Source organism: Ascaphus truei, chromosome 3 (assembly GCF_040206685.1).
Source record: "Ascaphus truei isolate aAscTru1 chromosome 3, aAscTru1.hap1, whole genome shotgun sequence".
Classification (NCBI taxonomy): Eukaryota; Metazoa; Chordata; class Amphibia; order Anura; family Ascaphidae; genus Ascaphus; species Ascaphus truei.
In genome coordinates, this window is record NC_134485.1 from 76342927 (window position 1) to 76369999 (window position 27073).

General features: G+C 40.6%; 2 protein-coding genes across 3 annotated transcripts in view; one reads left to right on the forward strand and one right to left on the reverse strand.

Moving 5' to 3' along the window:
• Positions 1-1145: 1145 nt before the first annotated feature.
• Positions 1146-17038, forward strand: ORAI2 (ORAI calcium release-activated calcium modulator 2). Of its 2 annotated transcripts, XM_075594339.1 has the most exons (4): positions 1146-1386; positions 1576-1710; positions 7437-7675; positions 11430-17038. In XM_075594339.1, the coding sequence occupies exons 3-4, from the start codon at positions 7451-7453 to the stop codon at positions 11976-11978; spliced, it is 774 nt and encodes a 257-aa protein (XP_075450454.1). In that variant the 5' UTR covers positions 1146-1386; positions 1576-1710; positions 7437-7450; the 3' UTR covers positions 11979-17038. The 2 variants fall into 2 exon arrangements, with proteins under 2 accessions (XP_075450454.1, XP_075450452.1); XM_075594337.1 differs by lacking the exon at positions 1576-1710.
• Positions 17039-22929: 5891 nt separating this feature from the next.
• Positions 22930-27073, reverse strand: part of LOC142490651 (3 beta-hydroxysteroid dehydrogenase/Delta 5-->4-isomerase-like) — a 30380-nt gene continuing 26236 nt past the window's right edge. Inside the window, exons 4-5 of the mRNA XM_075593067.1 lie at positions 26417-26579; positions 22930-23357 (exon numbers count right to left, since the gene is read on the reverse strand). Coding sequence (XP_075449182.1) covers positions 22930-23357; positions 26417-26579 — 591 coding nt within the window. The remainder of the gene's footprint in view (positions 23358-26416; positions 26580-27073) is intronic.

The window sequence follows — 27073 nt, forward strand, 5'->3', positions numbered from 1 at the left end:
CAGGCACTCACGCACTCAGACACATACACACACACACACACACACAGGCACTCAGACACACACACAGAGAAAGGCACTCACCTGCTTTCACTCCACACTCCTCCCCGCTCCCCGAAGCCTCTCCTCCTCCCGCAGCCTCCCCTCCCCATTGGCTCACAGCCACACACGTCACGCGTCAAAGCTAGAAAACACCATTCTCTGGTGTCTCCAGCGGCTGACGCGCTACAGCGTGTAGTGCTCTGTGCAGCCAGTGGGGACCGGGACCAGCTCGCGAGGATTCCCCTGCTGGTGGGGAACTTGCGACCCGCCGCCCGCGCCAACGAGCGCAGCGGGACCGAGGCCTTAGGCTTATCAACTCTATTCAGTTGGTATGCAAATCCTTTAAGGATGTGTGGGATGGGATTCATTTAAATATACTTTTCATAGTCAGTCATTAGCATATCTCACAGGGTACCTCAGGTGTGCAGCATTATCATAGAATTTATTCAAGTCCTTGTCTATGAATATGTGATTAAATGTCTTGAAATTGAATTTGAAAAAGGCTCCGGGGTTAGCATTCAACAGAAGACGGCAACCCTGCATGTCACCTCCCTTAACATACTGTGTGCCACACCAATCTCAACATTAACATTTTTACTATTCTTCCGCTCTAACTTGTGGATCTACCCTCAAAAATCCGTGATACCTATTTTTCAACTATGCCAGCGCAAAAGATGTCATCAGCAGTAATATGATGGTGTATGTTTGTACAGAGTACCACTGCTTTATTACCAAATGTAAAACCTCTACTTCTTTATGTAAAGAATAGTGTATTCTTTCTGTACCTATAGCAGCCATATACAAGATACTCTTGTAACAGTGGTATTTAAAAAATAAAATAAAAAGCACGTTGCCAATCCTTGCTCGGGCTGCTTGAATTGTACCTCTATGCCAGTGGCGCTGTGAACAATGGATGTAACGTGATACTGTTTGCATTTCAATGCACTCACATGAGAGGCAGCACTGTAACCAGGAGGAAGCGTTTTGACTTGTCCATGATCAATAGCTGAGAGAGAACTTACGTGACTTGAAAATCCTACTGACTAATCAGAGTAAAGGATGCAGTCACCAGTGAGGAAGGACCTACACTAACCAATCATAATCTGCTTTACATTTCCAACATCAGACACTGGTTCGCACAGCTGGAAGGCAGCTACTATGCCTGTGTTTTGTTTGCATGCTCTGCCTGTTCGTGCTTCTGGCCGTCAGGTGACCTGCAGCATCTGCCTGGCTGAGATGGCTGACACGCATAGGGCCTGCAAACAGGACCATCTCTAGGAATACAAGCCAGGGACCGTGGAGCAAGTCCCGCACTGCGAGGACGCTGCTGATTAGTGCCTGGGGCGGGTAAGTCACAGCTTGTCATATCTTGCCCATATGTTTCTGCTATGGGCGCATTGCAGACCCCTCTTGCAGCCAAGAAGTTTAGTGATCCTAAAAATAAAAAATAAAAACCCACACGATTTAAGAAGAGCAAACATATTTTGTTTACTCTGGTAAATGCTCAATAATTTTTTTTTTTTACATTTCTCCGAGGAAATCATGCTGTTGGCATTTAAAGCAATAGATTGCACAGGCGATGTTCCAGAATGAAAGAAAAATAAACGTACACGCTACAAAAATACCAGCATAAAAATCCATTAAATGCAGTATAACAAGCACGGGAAAAAGGTAGAAAAAAGCAAAAGCAGCAATATTTGTTTGTCTTTATTTGTATGTAAACTCTGTTTCTAGAATGATCAAATCTCTGTGCCCCCATGTACCCCGCTGCGGAATAGGTAGGAGCTTGACGAATAAACGATGATAATCATAATAAATGTATTTATTAGGTATTGCAGAAGGGCTTTGTAGGCATTGCTTTCTCCAGCCCTCCGGGTTAAACATTTTGCACACATTTTGGACGTTTGCGATTGCCGAACAAGTGCAGAATAAGGCAAACTTCACCAAATGCCAGGACATACTTGAAAACGAGAGGTAACTCTCAATGTATTTCTTCCTGGTAAAACATTTTATAAATAAAATAAATGCGGCAAACAGGGTTATCTTACTTGGAAATTGCATTTTGCATCTGAATTTGCAGATTTGATTTAGGTGAAAGGGAACTGAGGGACAGTTGTAAGCATTTTGCAACCTGCACGAAAGTCATGGCGAAATTAATGAACGCAGGCAGCAAAGTTTGCTCACACTATGTTGAAAAATGACATTTCCTGAGGCATTTGCATGAACGTAAAAAAAAAAAAAACTGAAACCGTATCACATCTATATATAGCTGTTAAAGTATGTGGTTAATGTAACCTTAGCTTTTTTTACATGCTTTGTACAGAATAAAACAGGGGCGCTCAACTCCAGTCCTCAAGCTCCCCCAACAGGTCAGATTTTCAGGATATCCCTTGCTTCAGCACAGGTGGTTCAATCAGAGGCTCAGCCGAAGCCACCTGTGCTGAAGCAAGGACTGATTGAGCTTCTAACTGTCAGGTGATCTGCAGAATCTGCCTGACTGAGGTGGCTGCACACAGCTCGGGTATGCCCTCCAGAGTGGTTACCCTGCACTCCTCGACCCACTGCAACTGTAGGTGCTCCAATTTAGGCAGGTACTCCACATATGTCATGCGGGGTCTGTCTGAGCTCTCGGTACCTCCTACGGTATGTTTCAGGGGTTATACCTTTTAAGGAGCACTTGCTCGATGAATGGGGTAGTTTTTTGACTCAGTCCTGGGTGCCTTGCGATAGGCATCCCGCAGCACGTCAACTCAGCAAGGACGACAGGTACTTGATCCAATCCTTTTCCTGCAGGCCATGCACATAATAATTCATAGGATACAAAGAATGAGAGAGAATAACCGAGCCCAACCAGGGGTATCCGAACTTGAAAAAAGATTTTGAGAGGGGAAGGTGCGTTTTCCATAAAAAATAATCATTTATTGGTCATAGTAGAAAAAAAAAAATAGCAAGGCGTTGCCCTAACATTGGTTAGGTTTTAGTCGGTTTCTCGGTGTGAGGCCACTGATTGGCCATTGGTTTGCTGGGAGGTAAGTGATTGGTCACCGCGCTGAGCGGGCGGCCTTCCAGACATTCTTTAGGGCGAGAGTTTAGTCCGTGGAGTGGGGGTGTAAGAGAGGTTGGAGGAAGAGGTGGGGGTGTAAGAGAGGGTGAGAGGTGGGGGTGTAAGAGGAGGAGGGAGAGACGTCAGAGTGTAAGAGGTAGTGGGGAGAGGTGGAGAGTGTAAGGGAGAAGGGGCTGTGGGGAAGGTATGGGTGTAAGAAGGAGGGGGAGAGGTTGGGGTGTAAAAGGAGGGAGAGACGTGGGGGTGTAAGAGGAGGGGGAGAGGTGGGGGTGTAAGAAGAGGGAGAGATGTGGGTGTGTAAGAGGGAGTGGGGAGAGGTGGGGGATGTAAGAGAGGGAGAAGTGGAGGGAAGGTATGGGTGTAAGAGAAGGTGGGGAGAGGTGGGGGTGTAAGAGGAGGGAGAGACGTGGGGGTATAAGAGAAGGAGGGAGAGACTTGGGGATGTAAGAGGGAATGGGGAGAGGTGGAGGGTGTAAGAGAGGGAGAAGTTGGGGGTGGGGGATGGTATGGGTGTAAGAGAAGGTGGGGGAGAGGTGGGGGTGTAAGAGGAGGGAGAGACGTGGGGGTGTAAGAAGGAGGGAGAGACGTGGGGGTGTAAGAGGGAGTGGGGGGAGGTGGAGGGTGTAACAGTGAGAAGTGGGGCTTGGGGGGAAGGTATGGGTGTAAGAGAAGGAGGGGGAGACGTGGGGGTGTAAGAGAAGGAGGGAGAGACGTGGGGGTGTAAGAGGAGGGAGAGACGTGCGGGTGTAAGAGAAGGAGGGAGAGACGTGGGGGTGTAAGAGAAGGAGGGAGAGACGTGGGGGTGTAAGAGAAGGAGGGAGAGACGTGGGGGTGTAAGAGAAGGAGGGAGAGACGTGGGGGTGTAAGAGAAGGATGGAGAGACGTGGGGGTGTAAGAGAAGGAGGGAGAGACGTGGGGGTGTAAGAGAAGGAGGAAGAGGTGGGGGTGTAAGAGGAGGGAGAGACGTGCGGGTGTAAGAGGGAGTGGGGAGAGGTGGAGGGTGTAAGAGAGGGAGAAGTGGGGCTTGGGGGGAAGGTATGGGTGTAAGAGGAGGGGGAGAGGTGGGGGTGTAAGAGAGAAAGGTCACTGATGGGGTGTGTGTCACTGAGGGAGTGTGTCAGTGAAGAAGGGGGATGTCGCTATAATTTGGGGTGGATGTCTCAGTGACTGGGGGTGCAGCCTCACTCACTGCAAGGTGGAATTATTGATCGGGTTAAAGAAGGCGCTATGTACAATAGATTCACAGTTTCATGTCTGCAATGGAAAATATTACGCGAGAGTAAAGCAACCAGTGCGATACCGGGGACTTTAGCTAGTAATAGTATATACGCTTCTGTGAGTCTGTGTGTATCTTTGTACATATGTGACTTTACATATGCAAATCTGAGTTATCTATTGCATATATCAGTTGATCTGTGTTTAGACTGTGTATCCGTTCCCTTGTGTGTCTTTGTGTTAATTTGTGTGTACTGTGTGTGTATACATGTATCTGTGTGTGTATCAGTGTATGGTAGTGAAATTGCACAGTGGGTTTAAAGAGCATCTGGTAATGTCATTAGGAATCTGCAGCTATAAATGACAGTGGACACTATAAAAAAATATCTGAAATAACAGAGTCCTAACCAGGGAGATCTCCGGAGGTGGAGGACTGGATAGAGAGACCCCAACAGTGTACACTCACTTATGTATGTATAGGGAAGGTACTGTACTATCCACCCTTGGTCGATTTCTGTCATCTGCCACTTACACTGATGTTACTCACTCACAGCTGATTGTGGCTGCACGCGACACGGTGCACTACACACTTTAAAATTGCACCACAAACAGGAAATCTCCTCTTGTCTGGTATATATCCACCAGGGTAAGGGGAGGGCAAATGGATGGAGGAAACCCTCGCTACTGCCCGTGACAAAGGTGCTGCGACCAGGGGAAAGATGCAACAACAAACAAGGAGATAAAGAACCCCTATATAGCCACTGAGTGCTCCCAATATAGGGGTTCTTTATCTCCTTGTTTGTTGCTGGTATATATCCCCCAGTCACCTTTTGCAGCCTGCTGACTGTGGCTGCACGCCACTTGATGCACTATACCCTGTGAAACTGCATCGCACGGAGGTAAACTGTGTTTGCCCGGTATATATCCTCCAGGTACCCCAAGCAGTCTTAAAGCTGCAGTTCAGTCTTTTTTTTTTTATTATTTTTTTTTACTTCAATAATTTCATGTGGGCAATCTCTAATTACCTAAAGAACTGCATAGCTGCCGGTCAATTCGTTTTCTGTCTATTGATCGGCAAAGTTTGGCGACATCTTTAAATATGGGGAATGTAAATCGTTGCTATAGGATCAAGCATGCTTGTTAAAATAGAATACAAGAAAATTGGTCTTTCAAAGTTGTTGTTTTTTTAAACAGAAAATGCTAAAAGTATTTTTTCTTACTACAGAACTGATTTATTAAAAAAAAAACACATATGCAGGATATTGCCGGAACTGCAGCTTTAAACAGGACCTCCGCTACTTATGAGGCCTGTGTCTGTTCAGTGTAGTGCACGCCTATTCCTGGGCTAGTAATGAACATTCATTCTACCTATCAATTAGTCCATTAATCAAAACCAATAATGCACCACTGCTCTGGTGTTATACAAACCCTTCAGGCTGTAGTACTCAATATCTAGCAACCGTTTGGTACCGTATGCAGCCCGACATAGTGGCTGCAGGGTCACTCCTTATCTCTTGCAGATTTCAGTTACCTCATAGCACTGGCAAACAAGCTGACATCAGCTTGTATAGATAGATCAGTATATCTCGTGGGAATGTACTTTTATAGATCACTATAGATACTATTCACCTCAGTATCCTGTGTCCTCATACTATTTGTTGTTACAATAAAGAGATATTTTTATGTTCTATTCATACTGCTCTAACAGTTATTACTAGGGGACTTCTCTCATCTGCATCCATGTTACACTGATGCCCCTGGCACCTGTGTACACTGGTAACTATTGGCACATGTGTAGGGTTAGTGAACTCTTCATTCTATCTCAATTAGAGATTACTGCTACATTTGGGTATCAGAGTGCAGACTGTTGGAATCTCCCTATCCAGTCATATCCAGTCCTCCCTATCCAGCGCCTCCGAGATTTTCCTGGTTAGGACTCTGTTTGCTATTTCTCGTTCCTACCCCTAGTACACCTACCCTTCTATATTGGTTGAGCAGGTGTCACCTCTCTATTTCTGTTACAAAATATTTGCCCTGTCTGACTCTGCTGATGCTGGACATGAACCCCTATAAGCTTATGCTTACTGCATTGCACAGCTTTTCAGCACAGTCTGGGTTAAGATGCATAGCCAGTAAACCTACCCACAGACAGCTGTTTCGACCTTTTGGGTCTCATCAGTGTGAGGCTGGTTATCAACATATGTATATATACATATACTGTATACATTTACATAATAGCCGACAGCAGACATCAAGAACAAAAAGCCTGCAGCAATTTGTAAAGAGGAAATTAAAGAAGATATTCTGGGAAATTGTAGAGTGGTTGTCAGAAAAATGTATGTACATCTGTTTTTATTATTAGTGCAGTGGAACTAGTTCATTTTTGATTTTTTTTTAAATAAATTATATGTTCATGTGATTAAGGCAAGGAAAATACATTTACATTTTTGGATTAACTCCGTGGGAAAGTTGCTATAAGAAAAGCAAAACACACATGGTATAATATATATATACTGTACAGTACCATGGTATTATATATTTTTTGAGCAAGGGAAGAAAGGCTTCACATTATAATAAATAGGGGCCATAGACACACAACTGCATTTCCTATTCTACCACAAAGGGCTTTAATTAACCACTTGGTTTAACATTTGTGTTAGTAATATTCTGAGGCACTGTATGTCTAGCTATTTAAAAGGGGAATTCTAGATTATTTGACCTGTAAATTGTAGTATTAAAAAGACACAGGGGACATTTTTGGTTTTCTACTTAGACATTTTAAGATGTTTTGGAGAATAAAGACATCTTGAATACTCCGGGGATTCATAGTGCGGATTGAAATAGCTGTACATGCATTTGTGCTGCATACAGTGCATGCTGACTCTTCAGGTCTATATGCTGTCTCTTTTACTATCCCATATCTCTGTTTTCACTAACAGAGTACATTTCTATCAGTCTTTCCATTTCCTGCTACATACAGGAGAAAAGAAAAAGCATTGAAAAAGGCCTGAATTGTTAGGTGGATCCATAAAGTTAACAGACCATTGTTAATTCTTCTTTAGATTGACAAAGTTTTCCGACCATTAATATGTTTTTTTAATATTCTCCTTATCGCTAGAGTTTTGCGCTATCATGAGTAGGGAACTGAATATCCCAGTAGATCCCTCCACCCCTGCGGTCTCAGAGCGTGGAAACAAAGGCATGGACTACAGAGACTGGGTCAGGCGCAGCTACCTTGAACTAGTCACATCCAATCATCACTCTGTCCAGGCTCTTTCGTGGAGGAAGTTGTACCTAAGCAGAGCCAAGCTAAAGGCATCCAGTCGAACATCGGCTTTGCTTTCAGGATTTGCTATGGTAAGAGTCAATTGCTTTCTTACAGATAACAGGTATATTTATTAGGTTATCGGTTAACGACTGTACGTCACTCTCTGTCTTTTGGGACAAGCAATGCCATGCTTATTCTCTACATACAGTAGTTGCAGTAAACACATCATGCATCAATTTCCACCACTGCTTTCACATTGCATTGATTCTTCTGCCTAATATTAGTTTTAGTTTTAATCATTCCTTCCTAGTCTCTAAAGCAGAATCATTTATATTCCCACATTAGTTATATGAAATAACCACCCAAAAGAGTGCCTCATTTATTTTTCTCATACACTTCCCACGACTCTTAAATGTTAAATTGTTTTAGCTTGCTTTGTACAATTATGGTAGACACTATTAATCAATATACAGCATTCTTTGATACAAACTCCAGAGTAAACCACTCCACCCAAATTACCAATGTCCGGAAGGGTATGCCACTCCGGTTTCCAGGACCAGCTGGTTTTCCAGCCCCAAGCCCATTGTACCAAAGAAATGTCAAAATATAAAACAAATGTATAGTGCGCTATTACCCTTATCCTCCACCCATAGAACCCATTCTGTGTTTCCAAAGGTTACAAATATATATATTTTTAAATAAAACAAAATAGGATTGGTAGCATCAGCCGATTCAGTAATCTTTTTCATTCTTGATCCCATTGTGACATCACTCCAGCGTCCATACATCTTAAAAAACAACCAAATGCAGCATCAATTCTTAGCAGTTACATTATGTCAATAATATTGTCCATTTTACGTGACTTGTTCTCCCAGTTTAGTGGAAATCTCACTACAAATTTTAACTCAGCATTTTTAATCAGCAATATGAATGATCAATGTAAATTGTAATCCCCTCTTTGTCCCCTGTATGTACCTTTTAAAGGTACTTGACATAACCTAAGACTTTGAATTTAGATTTTGCATCAGCCTTTCTCAAAGTAATGGACTCAACCCTTTTTAAAAATACCTAAATTATTATCAGCAGATTTTTGCCTATCTAAGCAGGTGTTTGTTTGTACAGAAAATACATTCAAACTTAGTATAGTATGCTCCTACTGCTAAACACCTTATCACGTTTTCTGTCGAGTATGCTAGTTTAAACTCTGACATTAACTTATAAATGTAATTTTAAAAGGGAAGAAAATAAACAATTGTTAGTTAAATTCTACCTTAAATCACTCAATGTGCTTGAATGATAATATTCACATTTTACTCCTCAACAAAAACGGATAATTTATTTACCCAATTCAATTGAAACCCAATATTAACGTACAAGTATCATAAACTGTTTAAGTTAAAAGTACTGTATAACGGAAAGAAAAGAACGTGTGAGTGAAAATGTCAGCTGCTGCAGTGCCTAGTTCTCCAGATAACACTGAAATGTTAAACTTCTTGTGTAACAAGATAAAGACAAGAAGAAAGGAGGGTTGACTTCCCCCTGCAGCACCACTCTAATATTCCTGGAATATGACTTTAAAAAATCCAAAGAAAAGAAAATTAAAAGGTTAACACAAAATATTTGTTTTTTTGAACCAAAACACAAATAATAAGTCATTTGTTTACATGCACAGATACCATTTTGATATTTCAGCCATTATTTAGTGACTTGCAAACATTTTCTAATTATATTAATGAGCACATGGTGGAATACCACGCGTTTTTTAATCAATATTCATTGGTCTCAAATTTCTAGGATGATAGATACTTTAACCAATTACATGTGATCACAGTCTTAAAAACAATTACACCCTTTTTATCATAAATAGAAACTTGTGAAATACAGTGTTTTCTGGTAACCTAAAATACAAAATATAATTGTCATGTACGGCACATCTGTGAGCATTCTCCAAGCATGGTCCCTCAAATCACTAATATCTCCCCTGAATCCGCCTCCATATAACATCTGTCACGAACAGCACACTAGTGAGCACGGCTACTCTAGCCAAGTTACCTTTCTCCTGCACAAGGTACTTTCAATGAGTCAATATTTACCCCTTACTCGATTGCAATCATATCTATACGATTACACCACCCAAGAAATATCCCAAAATATGTAATTATATATATCTGCCAGGGTCTCAGGTCCTTGTTTATTAACAAAAAACTATACACTAAACACACAAAAATCTGTTGTAGCGAAATGTGTCCAAAAATGTACTTTACTCTCTACAAAGTGTGCAACCCGTTCAATCAGAGCCCAAAGCATCACTTATTAAAGTTTGTCGTTAATATACAAAAGGACAGGGCTTAGATTACAGAAAAAAGATTATTATAGTATAGTATATACAGTTACAATAAATGCAGACCAGTTTCGTAAAATGAAAGGATTAAACAAACAGAAATCCGTATACAGTACGTTACTATATGTCATAGGTCCTGTACCAGAGAGGTCACTGGAGTAGAAGTGTTCTGATCCCAAAACACACTTCTTGTTTAGTTCAAATTTTCTATAAAAAATGCCAACATTTATGCCCAGACCTTCTTGCATTGAAACACACATAAGACCCACCCCTGTCGTAAATCTCCTGACATTTTTGCTGACTATCTTTTGACTCCACTTCCTGGAGAAATGAAGAAACTGGCTCTGGAGTTGGAAAATCTAGTCTGATTTGCTTTGTCAGCTCCTCGTGACTTTTGTAAAGTCCTTGAGACTGAGGGGGTTATTCATCAAGCTTTATTATGGGATAACACAAGGGTGCACAAACGGGGGGGGCGTGAGATTTTTCTGGGGGGACGCAGCAGTTACTGAGGCCCCGCGCTCTTCCCCAAGGCATTTAAATGAAATACCGGGGGGCCGCGCGAGGCCTCTGCAACTCAATTTACCGAGATTCAGAAGCTTGGTGTGACGCGTCGCCATGGCAATGCAGCGTCGTCACATGACGCCGGCAAAAAAGGTAAGGGGGGCGCGAGCACTGTGGGGAGCAGGCAGGGGGGCGCAGCTCAAAGTTTGCGCACCCCTGGGTTAACGGATGCTAACATGCATTAACTCCCATTCAAATCAATGGGACTTCGCGCCCGTTTCGGGTGCGTTAACTCATAACAGAGCTTAATCAATTTAGGAGTCGGACACTAAAAGCTGTGATCTATCTAAGCTTTTAAAGCAACAGTCCAAGCTGCCATTTTTCCCCCTTTAATATGTGCATCACTACAATCCACATAATGATAAGTAATTAGCTAAGTTGACCAGGCAGTCACTAGATACAATTGAGCTTGTGCACTGCTAGAAAGAGCGCAGGGCTCAAAAAGGTGCGTGGCATAGCTTGTTTCAGAATAGGAAGGGGATTTCACTTTGTAAATGGTTGCTATAGAAACAAAAAAGGCATGTTACATTATAATACATAAAAAATGTAATTCAGAGATGTTTTTTTTTAAAACATGCTACATTTTCTCATAGTACAGAACTGATTTATCTAAGAAAACAAACACATGTAGGATATTGCTTGGTCTGCAGCTCTAAGGGCCGGGAGTCACCGTGAATGTGTTATTGCTCCAAAAGTATGGAGCATGACAGATCATTTCTTTTTACTGTAAAAAAATCTTTGGTTTGCTTGATTCTGTTGGAGCAAATAACACTTCTTCAATTGTATATTTTCATTTCACCAGTATTCTTTACTGTACCCACAGTGGTGTCAAGCAAACAGATAACCCCAGGACTATATAATACAATATATTGATTATTAAATACTGTACAAAACATTCTGATCAATTCTCTTGCCTTTGTCTCCTTTCTGTTGTTGTCCAGGTCGCAATGGTAGAGGTCCAACTGGAGATGAAGTATGAGTATCCACAGCTGTTGCTTATAGCTTTTAGTGCTTGTACTACAGTGCTAGTGGCAGTTCATCTATTTGCACTTCTGATCAGCACATGTATACTGCCCAACGTAGAGGCTGTGAGTAACATCCACAACCTGAATTCTGTCAATGAGTCACCACATGATCGCATGCACCCTTACATCGAACTCGCGTGGGGCTTCTCCACCGCTCTTGGGATCCTTCTTTTCCTTGCAGAGGTTGTACTGCTGTGCTGGATAAAATTTCTACCCATAGACTCTGTAGCCGTACGGAACGAAACAGGCCAAGTGCGTAAACCACTTGGGAATGCCGGGTGGCACTCGGCACTAATTTCCACCATAATCATGGTGCCAGTGGGCATCATCTTTGTGATTTTCACCATTCATTTTTATCGCACCCTAGTGAGGCATAAAACAGAACGTCACCACCGAGAGATCGAAGAACTCCACAGATTGAAAGTCCAGCTTGACGGACATGACCGAGACATAAACGTGGTGTGATGCAGCAGGAGCTCCAGAAGCCTTTTCAGACAACTCTACAGTCTGCTAATGTTACAGATTAGATGCAAGAATGAGCTGTGTTTTAGGTGCCAGTTGCAAGAATTCTGGTTTAATGTTAGCCCTCTTCTATACGTTGAAAAGGGAATAACGATTGAGAGGGTAAATGACCTTCCACCTTATGTTTTCCTCATGCAGTGTTTGCTAAATCATTTCTTTTGGTCACGTATAGGTACAGTATCTCTAAAATAACTCATTTGAATGATTTTTGTCTCACTAAAGCAAGTTGTGTATAGTATATACTGTAGGGTTAAGTAAATTACGTGAACCACAGGTAATAAATTATCTTTTTAAAACACTTGCATCTTAAAAGGTGATTATGTGTTTGAGGGACTTGTGGGAGACTTTTGAAATCTCCTTAAAATGAACATGGTGCCTTGTATAATAATAGTGAGTATATATATATACACCCAACGTATATGTCTTTTAATCCACTGTTATAACTAACGGGATTATTATTTTTTTACACTGAATCGAGAATAGGATTAGAGGGCATAAAAGGGGGCCCGTTGTACCATTTTGAAGGGCCCCAAAAATCATATATAGGTAGAAGAAGCTTTATGAAATGTTTGGCCATATGCATTTGAGTATTTTCACAGTGATAATGACATTTGAAGATTAATAAGCGATACACTGAATAGTCATGGGAGCTTATGCACTAACATGATCTTTGAAATTCTTTATTGCCGTAAAATTGTAGTGCTAAAAAGGAGGTACAAATCTTAATACAATGTGCATGATATGTATGAAGGTAAGGGCATACGGGACTGGATGCTTTGTATGTGTTATATTCCTGTGTGCTTAAATACATGTGTATCACTCTACCATATGCATATCAATAACTTTGTGTTATATTTGAATGGTTTAGGACCATATTTACTAGTGTTACTATTCCTTGACACACCTTTCACTGCCAGATGACACCTTACGGGTCTGTTCACTTGAATCCCTATGTGCTTTAATACATGTGTATCACTTCACCATATGCAGCACTTTATGTTCTATGTTATAGGTATAGGGCCATATTTACTAAGTGGTGGTATTTCATAAGACAAATTCCAGCATGAAATACCTTATGGCGCATTCACTTGAGTTGGATGGAAGGTGTCATTTGGAATAGTACCACTTTGCAATTAAGAGTCAAATGATGACCCATATTTACTATGTGTTACAGTATGTTTTTCTCTCCCTATGGTAAAGGAGCCCAAGCACAGTACAGTTCTCCCAAAACCAGCTGCGTTGTTATTAAGATAATGGGATATTTCTGGTTTGTTTTTGTCTACTAGAACCCATTAGAAAAAGCAGATATGGCATTTACATTACAGAATGTTATTTAGCCTGCTCATAAGACAGAATACAGCGTTATAACATTTTCTATAGCAGTCAAAGGCAGTGATAACGCAGAACATCACATATTATCCCCCACAGCACCCCAGCTTGGCTACATCTGGATAGTGCCATTTGGAATTGACGTGCCTCCTTTATCCCAAGTGAGTAAACAAGGACACTGGGTTACATCTTTAAATGATGACATCTCAGTTGCCTATTTTCATTTATGCGATCAGAAACTCTTTCCTTGAATGTGTTAGCATTTTTAATACTAACTTTATGTACTATGTCTTGTCAGTCAGGACTCCTTCATTGTAAGACTCTGCCCGAAGTTCCCATCTTGGAAAACAAATAGAATGTTGTCCCCCTAAATATGTTACAAGACTGTGAAAGGTTTACGGTGGCGTTCTCACCTCCTTAATAGCAATGTGATCTAACTGACTCAGTTGGTATCATCTGTTCAACTTGGTTTTTACTTTTAAATGTACATTTGAACAGTTTTACCCTGTTACGCATAACAAAGGAGCAGGGCTCGCTCATGATCTAAATGTTGACAATGAGGTACAATTCTCATAGTTTTAGTTTTGTTAGTCTTTACAAATGTAGTGCAATATTAATAATAAAAATCTCCAAATGTTAACGCACAAGCCATGTTTGGAAAAAAAATAATATATATATATACAGCTCAATCCCCTTATAACGCTGTGCTTGGGGTCCAAAGAGTCACATCGCGCTATAAGCGGATCGCGTTAGAAATAATGTACAATTGTGTGCATTGTACAATAAACTATTTAAGATACCAGTAATCGTGTTGTAAAGTATTCATAAATACGGAAATTGGGAGCCACACTTGCACCGCGTTATAAGCGGATTCGCGTTGTAATGGATCACGTTATAACGGGGTTGAACTGTATATAGTGTGGTACTTTACTGCTTCAGTCTGCAAAATAAATAAATCACATTGTGTTTTAGTAGTAGTGCTCTCGAATATGATCTGCCCGTATATGAGAGCACTACAGGCTTTGAATCTTAAAACAAAATGTAAGTGCATACTATAGAGATTTTATTTATTTTGAGCACTAAAGTACTACAATATATATATATATATATATATATATATATATATATATATATATTTTCCCTCCACGTGGTTTACACTTTTTTTTCATTGAGAACATGTCTTTGTCAGAAACAGTTGCACGAAGGATATTAAATAGGGAAAGTACCTATTTATTATTCATTTTGTAATATCTAGATCTAAGCGCTGCTTGTATATCTTTTGGTATTTGCAATATTGAACATAGCATGTATTTTGCTAGATGTGTTTGAAGGTCTAAAATGCTTTACTTCTGTATGTTGACTCTTGTCACTCAACCTGAGTGGATCTTTGTAACTACTGTACAGTATGTGAGTGGGCGTGGAGTCCTCTGTTTTTCAGTGAGCAGGTTGTGCAACACTTTTTTATAGACGTTTTATTCCGTTTTTTGTTCTGTTTACATATTTTTCGCGTCTGTTTTTATTTGGCATATTAGTTTAGGATACAAGAAACATGCAAAAAAACCGGTATATTCATATTTTGAGCTAGTTCTTATTTTATTTTGGTTATTGAAATGTGAGAGATTGTTAAAAAATCATTTCCATTATCCTGCTATCTGACATTTAGAGATTTGAAATATATTAATTCACCAATGGATTGACCTCTCACATAGTGCACAATAACTATTTGTATGTAGAATAATATTTTGATGCATTTTTGTGTACTTATTTTATTTTTATTTTTCATTGCAGCTTTTCTTGCTACCCAAAAACATTGTGGGAGTTTATTAAAGTTTTCCTTTGGGGTAAACAGATTTTTTTTTAAATATAATGAATCAGTTATTTTCAATATAAGAAGGGAAATGCTTCTATGTTTTACAAAACCTTGGCGAGATAAATTCTGGGGTACAGAATTGTGCAGAGCAGAACACTTATCTATGAAAAACTTTGCACAAATGAATATAACAAACACACAGAACCCTAGCAAGCTCTTTTTGGGAACCCCTGAGCCCCCACAAAATATATACAGTATGTATATAAGTGTCAAAAAGGAGAGCTAATGAGCATGGCAAATGTATACAACAAGCGAGAGAGAAGCCCAATGCTACATCCAATATGACCAAAATACACAGTAAAATACTTATATATTCTCTTGAAAAAGGGTCATTTAGTTTAACCCTTTGGTCAAAGCATTGTAAGCCTGTGAGCCACGACAAGGCAGACCCTGTTCACAGGTCCTAACACTACCAGATAAAATACTAATACAGTATACCTCTATTAGGATTAAAAAAGAATATAAACATGAATGGTAGTATTAGAAAATGTAGGCATACAAAAGGATTTAAAGGGACTTGTGTTTCCACAAGAGAGGCTATATTGGTATAAGTTAACAAAACGAATGAAGGATTTTTAAAACAGAAAGCTAACATTTAAGAAAGACACTTTTAAAATCAAAACAACACTATACTTGTTCTTGCTTGACCAGTTTATGAGGTGACAGTAAATGTAATTTTTCATACTTCAGGAAAACTGGACTAAACTTTCATAAATTCCCTCAGGTATTGCGTGTGATCTTAGTGATGGTCCATTTCACGCTACTGTATGTGATCTTGTTGCATTCAATTGCCCTATCCCATAATAACAGCTAGACACGTGCAAAATATTTGGTAAGTCTTCTAAATGTGAAGAAATTTGCCCTTTTCTTTTTGCAAAAATTGGAAAGATTCACCAATATAAACGCATTATAGGTCAATGTGCAAGTCAGCCGACCCCAAATTCAAGTTACATGACCCTTTATATACTGCTATTATTACAAATGTCTGGCAAAAAGGGGTGGCATTCTCTTCAAATTGACAACATTTTTACCAATTTAAACCGTTCATGAAAACTGTGCAAAAATGCCGAAAAATGAGCAGTAAAGACATTTGCACATCTCTAGTTATAGTCAATCCATGTCCAGTTTGGCCAATGTGTATTCCCTTTCCTTTCTATTACAGTACGTTCCTGTGACCAAATGTGAACAAGGTACTTATTATTCATTCCTGTTGGATTTTCAATTGTTCATGAAATGTGAAAAAACAGAAAGTGACTCCTTGAGCTTCTCCCATTGGGCTAACAATAAATGGGGAAATAAATATACATAGTGAAACCTAAGTCTGTAAGACAAAGGAGACTTTTGGTTACATCCTTTGATCAAATAATGACAGAAATAATTTGATCAAGGGATGTAACCAAAAGTCTCCTTTGTCTTACAGACGTAGGTTTCACCATGTATATTTATTTTCCCTTTTATTGTTAGCCCAATGGGATAAGCGCAGGGATTCACTTTCTGTTTTTTCTCATATGTATGGCCAATCTTTTCACCAGCAGCATGCTCCTTACACGGAGAAGCACGGTGAATACAGTATATATATATTTGTTGTACATGAAATGTGTAATATATTTATTCCTGTAATAATGCGTCAACTGGTTTTATTTAATATTCCCGTTTTTTTTATTGTGACGTTGCACAGTTTGTATTTTTTTACGTGTAACAGCGAGTGTAAAATAAGTAATCGTTTTTACGGGCCTGTTTTTACGTTCAATGTTATATTAAACTTAATTAAAAAAAAGTAATGCAGTTGTACCATATCACTGTTTTCTGTTCTTGTGTATTTTTTTTTAAAGGCGTAGAGTGGCAGCGCTATTTATAATTCATTTCTGCATGTTACAAAACGCGTTGTTCGTATGAAACATCAGTATGTGATACATCACTATTTATCGCCTCTATTGTCCCCACTGTCAGACCCATCACCATGCCACCGACAAGACTAAGTCAGAGACCTGACCCCTGCCCACCAACCAAGCAAGCTCTCAATGCACCTAACCACAGCCTGACCATAATGTTCCCACCCCTGCCCACCACAGAGATATATTAACAATTACTTATCACATAAAATGTTCAATATATAACCCCACCATTGTTTTACTAACTAATGTACAGCGCCCTGGATAAGGGCGCTATATAAATGTTGTTAGAAATAAATATATTTAGTTAACATGTTCAATCACACAGGAAATTAAGCAATAATAAGTTACCATTGTTCAACTTTGATAACTGCAGACTTATCATTTTCCTCACAATGTGTGTGTATATATATATTTATGTCAAAAGGAGTGCTACGGAGCGTGGCCAAATGTATGCAACGAAAGACAGAAAAGCCCAATGCTACATCCAATGTGACAAAATATATAGTAAATAGTATAATTAAACACCAATAAAAATATTCTCATGAGTAAGGGCCAAAGCGTTATAAGCCTGCAAGCCGCGTCAAAGCATACCCAAATTTGCAAGTCCTAACACTAAACTGTGAAACCGCTATTTTACCTCTGTTGGAGGGAGAATGACTGCAGTGAGTCTGTCCATACAGCAAAAGGAAAAAACCTTCTTTACTTTAAAAAGTGGGAAGGGGTGATCTTAAACCCTGGGAGGAGGGTGCACTAACCTCCAAACATCTGACGCCAGTTGAAAATTGAAATTAACAAACACACAACCCAAGCAAACTCTAACCCCAGAAAGAAAGTACACCCTCTTTGAATTCTATGGTTTTACATATCCGGACATAACAATCATCTGTTCCTTAGCAGGTCTAAAAATTAGGTAAATACAACCTCCGATGAACAACAACACATGACATATTACACTGTCATGATTTATTTAACAAAAATAAAGCCAAAATGGAGAAGCTATGTGTGAAAAACTAAGTACACCCTTACTGCTTCCATTGAAATTAAGATGCTAAGTAGCAGACAGGTGCTGCTAATCAAATGCCCTTGATTAATTAATTGATCATCAGCACGTGTGACCACCTCTATAAAAGCCGAAGTTTTAGCAGTTTGCTGGTCTGGAGCATTCAGGTGTGTGTTAACACAATGCCAAGAAGGAAAGACATCAGCAATGATCTTAGAGAAGCAATTGTTGCTGCCCATCAATCTAGGAAGGGTTATAAGGCCATTTCCAAACAATTTAAAGTCCATCATTCTACAGTGAGAAAGATTATTCAAAAGTGGAAAACATTCAAGACAGTTGCCAATCTTCCCAGGAGTGGACGTCCCAGCAAATTCACCCCAAGGTCAGACCGTGCAATGCTCAGAGAAATTGCAAAAAAAAACAAGAGTTACATCTCAGACTCTACAGGCCCCAGTTAGCATGTTAAATGTTAAAGTTCATGACAATACAATTAGAAAACGACTGAACAAGCATGGTTTGTTTGGAAGGGTTGCCAGGAGAAAGCCTCTTCTCTCTAAACAGAACATGGCAGCACGGCTAAGGTTTGAAAAGTGGCATATGAACAAACCACAAGGCTTCTGGAACAATGTTCTTTGGACAGACGAGACCAAAGTGGAGGTGTTTGGCTATAATGCACGGCACCACGTTTGGCGAAAACCAAATACAGCATATCGGCACAAACACCTCATACCAACTGTCAAGCACGGTGGTGGAGGGGTGATGTTTTGGGCTTGTTTTGCAGCCACTGGACCTGGGAACCTTGCAGTCATTGAGTCGACCATGAACTCCTCTGTATACCAAAGTATTCTAAAGTCAAATATGAGGCCATTTGTTCGACAGCTAAAGCTTGGCCGAAATTGGGTCATGCAACAGGACAATGATCCAAAGCACACCAGCAAATCTAAACAGAATGGCTGAAAAAGAAAAGAATCAAGGTGTTGCAATGGCCCAGTCAAAGTCCAGACCTCAACCTGATTGAAATGCTGTGGCTGGACCTTAAGAGAGCTGAGCATAAACAAATGCCCACAAATCTCAATGAACTGAAGCAAGTTGTAAAGAAGAGTGGGCCAAAATTCCTCCACAACGATGTGAGCGACTGATAAAGTCATACAGAAAACAATTACTTCAAGTTATTGCTGCTAAAGGTGGTTCTACAAGCTATTGAATCATAAGGTATACTTAGTTTTTCACACATGGCTTCTCCATTTTGGCTTTATTTTTGTTAAATAAATCATGACACGGTGTAATATGTCATGTCTTGTTGTTCATCTGAGGTTGTATTTACCTAATTTTAAGACCTGCTAAGGAACAGATGATTGTTATTATGTCCTGATATGTAAAACCATAGAATTCAAAGAGGGTGTATTTTCTTTTTCACAAGACAGTACATTACTAAAAAGAAAATTGACAGATTGTTATTTTATCTTGAAGTTTAATTTACTCAGTGAATATGTACAGTACATTTTGGTTTAATCATTCTGAATGGTTGTTTTTGTTAAGTACAGTATGTTTATTTGTCCTTTCAATTGATGTGATTACTCAACTGGAATTAAAAATGAAATGGATTATAATTACATCAAATGATTGCATGCTGCTAACTTTAGTGTGAAATCCCTGTACAATATGATGAAGAGCAAATGTCCCCATTCAGTATGCTGTGGAGTCGTCTTCCCCTTCCTCTGTAATGATTACAGCTCTATTCACCTGAATTAAACTGCATTGTTTTCAAGCAAGAGGATGTTGTCTTCAGAGCACAATACTTAGGAACCAAACTGATGCAAATAACCAGGGCTGCTGACAGGGGAGGACAGCCGGGACTGCTGTCCCAGGCCAGGTCAGTCAAGGAGCCCGGCCCCCTGCGGCGACTCCACAGTTAATGACCTGCACTCCCCCCCCTGCAGGACCATCGTTGGATAAGAAGTGCCCTCCCCTTTTCTGGTTGCCACCCATCTGGCTCCCCCCTTCCCCAGGCCCTGCAGTTCACCGGCCATCTTCACTCTAGCAGGACCCCCCTACTGACCCAGATACAGATGCAGTCAGATGTATTAAGCAATACTCCGCAAGGAAACTGCAGTTGAAAGCTGCCTGACCACTGCCAGACCGCAGATTCCCCAAGGCCAGACTTCATTTCAGCCCTGGGCATCCTTTACTTCCTGAGATACAGGCCCCGGTATGGGGTGCCTGCTTCTCCTGCAAGTTGAATTCTCCCGCGTCACAACCCACGTGACTGGGACATTTAAACTTGCTGGAGATATCGGCACCCGAAACCGGGGCTTGTATCTCGGGAAGAAGGGGGTCCACAGGACTGAAATGAATGTGGTTCAGCTCCAGATAACCCCTGCTTCAATACTATGTAATTCAAATAAAATGAAAACATTGCAATAGCCTATTAGAGCTGTGCACGGAGAAGGACAGCTTCTCTCTGCTCTCACGGTGCAGCCTGGTAGGATGGGCCCAATGATTTCTGTTGGTGGCCCTGCAAATTTCAGTAGATCAAATTATTTTAGTGGCTGAGTTAAATTGCCTGTGTGAAAGCCTTAAAAATCGAAAATGCATTTAACTAATCATTTAGAAGAAAAACAATGCATGTTTATGTACTGTCTAAACTATTTATCAATGTTTTTGTTGCAAACACTTTTATAGCTTTTGTAACAGTTTCTAGAAAAAAGGACAATAGGTTGAGCGAAACCCCAGGAAATGTTGGCATACTATTTAACCTTAACACAAGTGTAGCCCCTGACGAACCTCCGTGTAGGAGGGAAACGCGTAGGGCGTTCGGCGTAGTGACGTCGTTTGGAAGGTGCCGTGCAGTGCTACAAGCTGGTAACATGTATCCCTGCTGATCTTGGCAACACATTAGTTACCTTCGGCGTGCCAATCACTGCCGTCTGCATTGATATCTCATATGCTGTCCGGGTAATGTGTTTGTTAGCTGCTGTGGGCTGTCTGTTGTATCTATATCAGGCACCTCCGTGTGCATTTGAAATTCAGACATACTGTATGCTTACCATTTATTGTGATTGCTGTTGTTCAAGACTCACATTGTAACAGAGGACCTATTTACAGGAAATCTGTTGTTTGTCTGGTTCATGCATCAGCACTGATACATTACTCCTTGCATATTGAGTGGTCCCTTTTACTAAGGGCCATATCTGTCTGAGTTATATATATGGTTCACAGTAGCATTCTCACATTAGCATTTCTTGTGTGCTTTATTTGCCTAGTTACAGGTTAAATACACCTACAATTGTATAATGTTGTATTATTTCTCTTTGCATATTTGTTGTCACACACAGGATTAATCCACATACCACCAACCTATGATTGTGGTTATCCACACTAATTTAAGTGAGTGAGTTCCCACCCTATATTAATTGACATAGACAGTTATATACCTATCTGTGAGGAGTCAGGGATCGCTGCGCCTGCGGCCCGGCCCCTCCTCATCTTCTTCTTTACCTCCTGCTGCTGAGGTGCGTGCCCCTCGCTGGCACCACTTACCTCCTGCTGCTCTGGGGGTTCCCCGTCGTCCCCGGTGGTCTCTCTCTCATGCTTGCGCTTCCCTCTCCCATGCGGCTGCCGTGTGTCCCGGCCGCGCGCGTGAACAGCGCGTGCCGGGTGAAGATAATTTATTCACTGCTTTAGCAGTGAAACCACACCCCCAGCAGACGAACAGGACCTCCTGCCAAAATAAGAGTCCTCACCTGCCTGCCAATCAAGTGGACCTATCCAAGATAGCTCCACGCACTCCTCTAGGCCTGCCTCCACTTCTGATTGGTCAGCCGCACTTTATATTGCCTGTCCTCCCACTCACTCATTGCTTGACATAGTTTCCACTAGGATTACTACTCTGGCATTCTCTCTCTTATTCTCTCAGGTTACGACTTGGCTTGGCGGACGTCTATCTCTGGCTCTCGACCCCTGCTTGGACAACGACCTTCCGGAATTCTCCAATCCCTGACCTTGGCTAAACGGCAACGACGACGGCACTTCTTCACCGATACCGGCAAGTATTGCTAGCTAACACCTGGCCTGGCAACGCCTAAAACACCACACTCCGGACACGCTCCTTTTGCTGCGGGTGCGTGCCCATATACGTTCCTCGCCTCCGTAGAAGGGACGGGTCTGGTCTGCGGGCAGCACCGGCGTAACACTATCATTGTGATCTCAACAGGTCATGTTTCATTGCTCTTTGTATCCATTAGTATAGGCATTAGTGGTGGACTCCACTTTATAGCGATCATAGGTTGGTTTGATCGGTATGCTGTGTCAGTGATTGCATCTCGTTATACTGCACATTTTAGCATCACACTCCCAGACAACATAGAGATAATTTACCAACTTGTGTTTGGGGTTTTGGGTTGTCCTAAGCGTGCATCCATTTACATAATCAAGGATAACGCTCATTGGTATGTCCATTCCACCCCCACTGCTACAACCTTTTTTATATTCATTTTTATATGAATATTGTATTCTTGATTTTCTATATATGTAGACTTTATTTTATGTGAGACTTAATAAATGTTATATTTTAACTGTCCCAGGAGTGCTACAACAAATGAGCTTCTAGCTAGAAGGTATAGGTGTTAAACACACCTCTCCTTCTAATTTTAACCTTATTTCGTTTCCTGGGGGGTTTGCTTTAAGTGGCTTATTAAGGTTTAGCACTACCGTAATCTAGTTATCCAACATTCATTTATAACCTGACCAGAACATTTGATATTTTCTATAATATAAAATGACATTAGGAACAAATTTTGCTTATGTTTTTCTTGGCCCTTTCAAGTTCAGTTTTGCCAATTGTAACCATTTACACGTTCTGTATTTACTCTCCAACCAGCTGTATAGGGGCTGATATGCAAAGTGTCTGAATGCCTTGTCTGTCTCATAGGAGAATGTACTTACAACTAATTTCAAAATCGGTAAAGTAAGGAAAGGCTTTAAATTCCAAAATGGTCTCACAAGGAATCTGATTATGCTGTGAATCTGCACAATTAACCACATCTTCCAGTAAGGAATGCGTGTGCCTAACTGCACAGAGAGATCGATTTCAGAGTACAACTCTTTAATTAGCTTATATCTTTGTCTCATTGGCGTGTCATCGTAGGCATAATACACTTGTCCTCCAAGGAGATCTGGTTTCAACTGCAGGTTTCGAGCAGCAAGCACGTGCATCCAGGCTACGTTACCTGTAATATAAAAAGTCATGTTTGTGGCTATCGCTTTTACGTGCATGTGTTTCAACCATCATTTTTATTGCGTTGTCTTTCTCAAAATACTACTCTATAATCCTGTGGGTTCCCTTAGGACCGGCATGTTCACTTGTTTGCTTGTTTCCAGGTGAAATAGTGTTCACGAGTCTATAGCGGTTGTGAACGCTGTCTGAACAGAGTACAAAGGACTGTCTGTTCTGGTGGTGGCATCAGTGCCGTCTTAACGCATGGGCATGCTGGGCAGTTGCCCGGGGGCCCCACGAGCATAGGGGCCCCATGTTAATCTATGCACAGACCAGAATTTAACACTAATTTTCCGATCACCCGCCTCAACATTCAAAACTCCCGCTAACTCGGTAGAAGGAGAAAAATTACGACTTGTAGCGGAGAGTTGGCAGGGCCCAGTGCACTGCTTTGCTCGGGGGCCTATAATGCTGTTAAGACGGCCGTGGGTGGCATCGAGGGCAAGCTGCAACCGTGTAATATGGTTGCAATGCTTGAAGTTCTGTGGCACTACTCTTTTGGCACATGGATGCAGTGGACCTTCCATGACTGTAAAGTTAAATAAGCAGGTTCATCATGTATCATGTTCCTGATGTTTATCCCACAAAAGCTTGATTGAAAAAAACTTGTGTCCTTGCACAATACTAATGTGTTGCTTCATAGACCTTCATCATTCTTCCATTCCATTATTTACTTTGTATACAATAGCACGCATGCTGTAGTTGTGTTTTGTACTTGTATCAATCGTGTTTTAGGTATTAAGCAAAACAGTACAGTATTTTAAAGTTCATTCCAGGTAGTAAATTACCTTTCACTGGAACAATAGGGGTGTTCTTCATAGATGAAGGTATGCACAAGCTTTCAAGACCTCGCAGCTCTATTCTGAACATCTGGATAGGAGCATCATGCAGCCTTGAAAGCTCAAGTACAAGGTACATCTATGGAAAACTCTCATGTTGCTCCACTAAAAAGTATAGCAGCCTACAAAAAAAATGACACTTCTTTAGAACCAATACAGCTACTAAGACTCAGCAGTGCAGTATTTGCATAGAGTGGAGAGCCATTAAAAGCAAGATCTTGAAGGTTTGAATATTATAGTTTTAATATGAAACCCGACCTTACAGAACAGGCTTTATACTGTATGTTGAAGTACAAGAAATTTGGTAACCCTGGAAACTATTCACCACAGTCACTGGGCTTTTAAATAATTGCTAGTTCTGATGGAAGCCTTAGAGGAACTAATACATGGACTCATCTCTTCCATGCACTTTATTGGATCATGTTTATTATTAACATTTGCTGGGATGTCATGCAAAGCTCAGTTGATACTGTTCTCAATTTGGTCAGCAGATGGCACAATATGCACAGCTATTTCACTACATTACACATTAAAGCAGCAATACAGGTTTCCTGGTTTTTTTAAATTGTATTATTATTACAGGACTGAAGTAGGGGGTCTCCAGAGCTGAACTGTGTTAATTTCAGCCCCGGGACCCTCTGCTTTTAGAAATACTTACTTCCTTAGGGGGTGCAGGTATCTCTGTGAAGTTTAAATGTCCCGGTCACGTGGACCAATTGGAAGCTGCACCAGATGACGTCACGGCTTTCTATTGGCCCGAATTTCGTGGGACATTAAAAAGTCGCCATTATGTTAGACACACTATCTCCCTGGCTGCAGATACTGGCACCCCCTACAGAGGTAAGTCTCTAGATGCAGGAGGTCCCCGGAGCTGAAATTAACACAGTTCAGCTGCGGAGATCCCTGCTTCAGTCCTGTGATGATAATAATAATAATAATAATGAAACCTGCATTGCTGCTTTAATTGTGTGTTAACAGTATTAATAATTTCTGAGAATTTTATCAACAGCATCAACCCCTGCCAGAGAAGCATGCAATGTATTGATTTAAGGTTACAATGTACTATTTATGCTGCATTTGTTTAGATTTATCCAAAAAATAGACATCAAGGTGGTCAAAAGCGCATTACTGCCTGTTATTTGGCAACAGCAACAGTGAATAGACGTTTTGCTCATTCATAGGGCATTTCCTTTAAAGCAACAGTACACATGTTGTTGTATATATATTTTTGAATAGTATCTAAATTGGGGGGGGGGGGGTTCACCTGAGCTAATTCTTGGTCCCCCAATCTCTCGGGATCCCCGGTTCCTGTAACATTTGAATTGTTTGTGCCGATGACCCAAGAACTGCAAATATCAGAGTCACCATTGAGCAGCCACCCAGTGTTCCCTGGCGTCCCCGGTGACACTGCAGCTATTTGTTGGTGGCCAGAGCGAGACTGGCCCCAGTGGCAATTTTGTATCTGACCACCAGGCAAGTATTCGAGCCCCAGGGGAAGCTAAATTACTCTTATTTTTTTAGAAGAAAATATGTAAATGAATATATAATGTAAGTCATATTGGATGTGCATTTGGGGCTTCTTTGTTTTCGGGTGTGTATCTTAGGTTCCATTCCCAGTAGTCATCCATTTTTTTTAGCTTGATAATATTGTGTATTTCTATTATGTTAAAAATATATTACCGAGCAACAAGCAGAATGAGCTGCTGCTTTAATTTAGATTTAGATTTCATTTAGATAAACTTCCTGATCTTCATGGTATATTATTAAACACACATTGGGAGGTGTTACAATAGGATACAAAAAAGCTATAAGGCCGTGAAAAAAAAACACCTTTAATTTCAATGGGGATTGTTTATTTTGTAGCTGTTCACACTATTCCGGTCAAGACAATTGCAGCTGAGGCAATGGTTGCTTTAATAAATTAACACGCCAAATTGTCATCTTTATTTGCCTGCATGGTGAGCTAGACAATATTATTTACTAGATAATCCAGGAAATGAGTTGCATAAATATAATTTGTAAATAAATAAAGGAAAAACATTGTTGGAATAAAACCTCATTTATGGGTGGCGGCTATTACAAACTTCTCTAACACTGTACATGTCAAAACGTGACAGCCCACCAAACCCGTCAGAAGTTAGCAGTGATATTTATATGTAGCACTGTCTCTTACCAACATACGTATAGTTATGGTCTGAATTTTCAGGTTCAATGTAGTTTATGATTCCTTTTTGAAATTTTGCAGAGAAATAGCTTTCTATTAAACTCTTGCATTTTCCACCATAAACGTTACTTGGTCGAATAGCACAGGTGACTAATTTATTTCCTTGGCTCATCTGAAAAGTAATGGGGGAAAAAATTGACATATATGAAAGATCAGGCTGCTAAAATTTTATTGAAGTGAGCTGCTTTGTGGCTTTCTCAATAAAGTGCGACAGTGCCGTTTCGGCAGTAATGCACTCAAACTCCTATTCAAGTCAATAGCAGTCGCACTTTATTGAATATACCCCTTTATGTATAAACCTGATGGATATTAAGAGTTGTACACATGTACGTACTTTTGAATGCCAAATAACCATGGTCCCTATTTAACATGCTGGGAAGTAATACAGGTATTTGCCTTGCTCTGGAAGTTTTTGGCCCTTTTCACATTAATTGAGCTAAAACTCTTCCCAAGCAGATGGCTTTACAGCATGTCAAAGTAGTTGCAGTAGTGTTCCATTTATGGATTAGCAACCTTTTACTATTTCTCTAGCAAACAAGGGGTCATGATGATGTTGAGACCCAGAGGGGAAAGTAGGTCAAGGGTTAAGGCTGGGGTAGTGGCCAG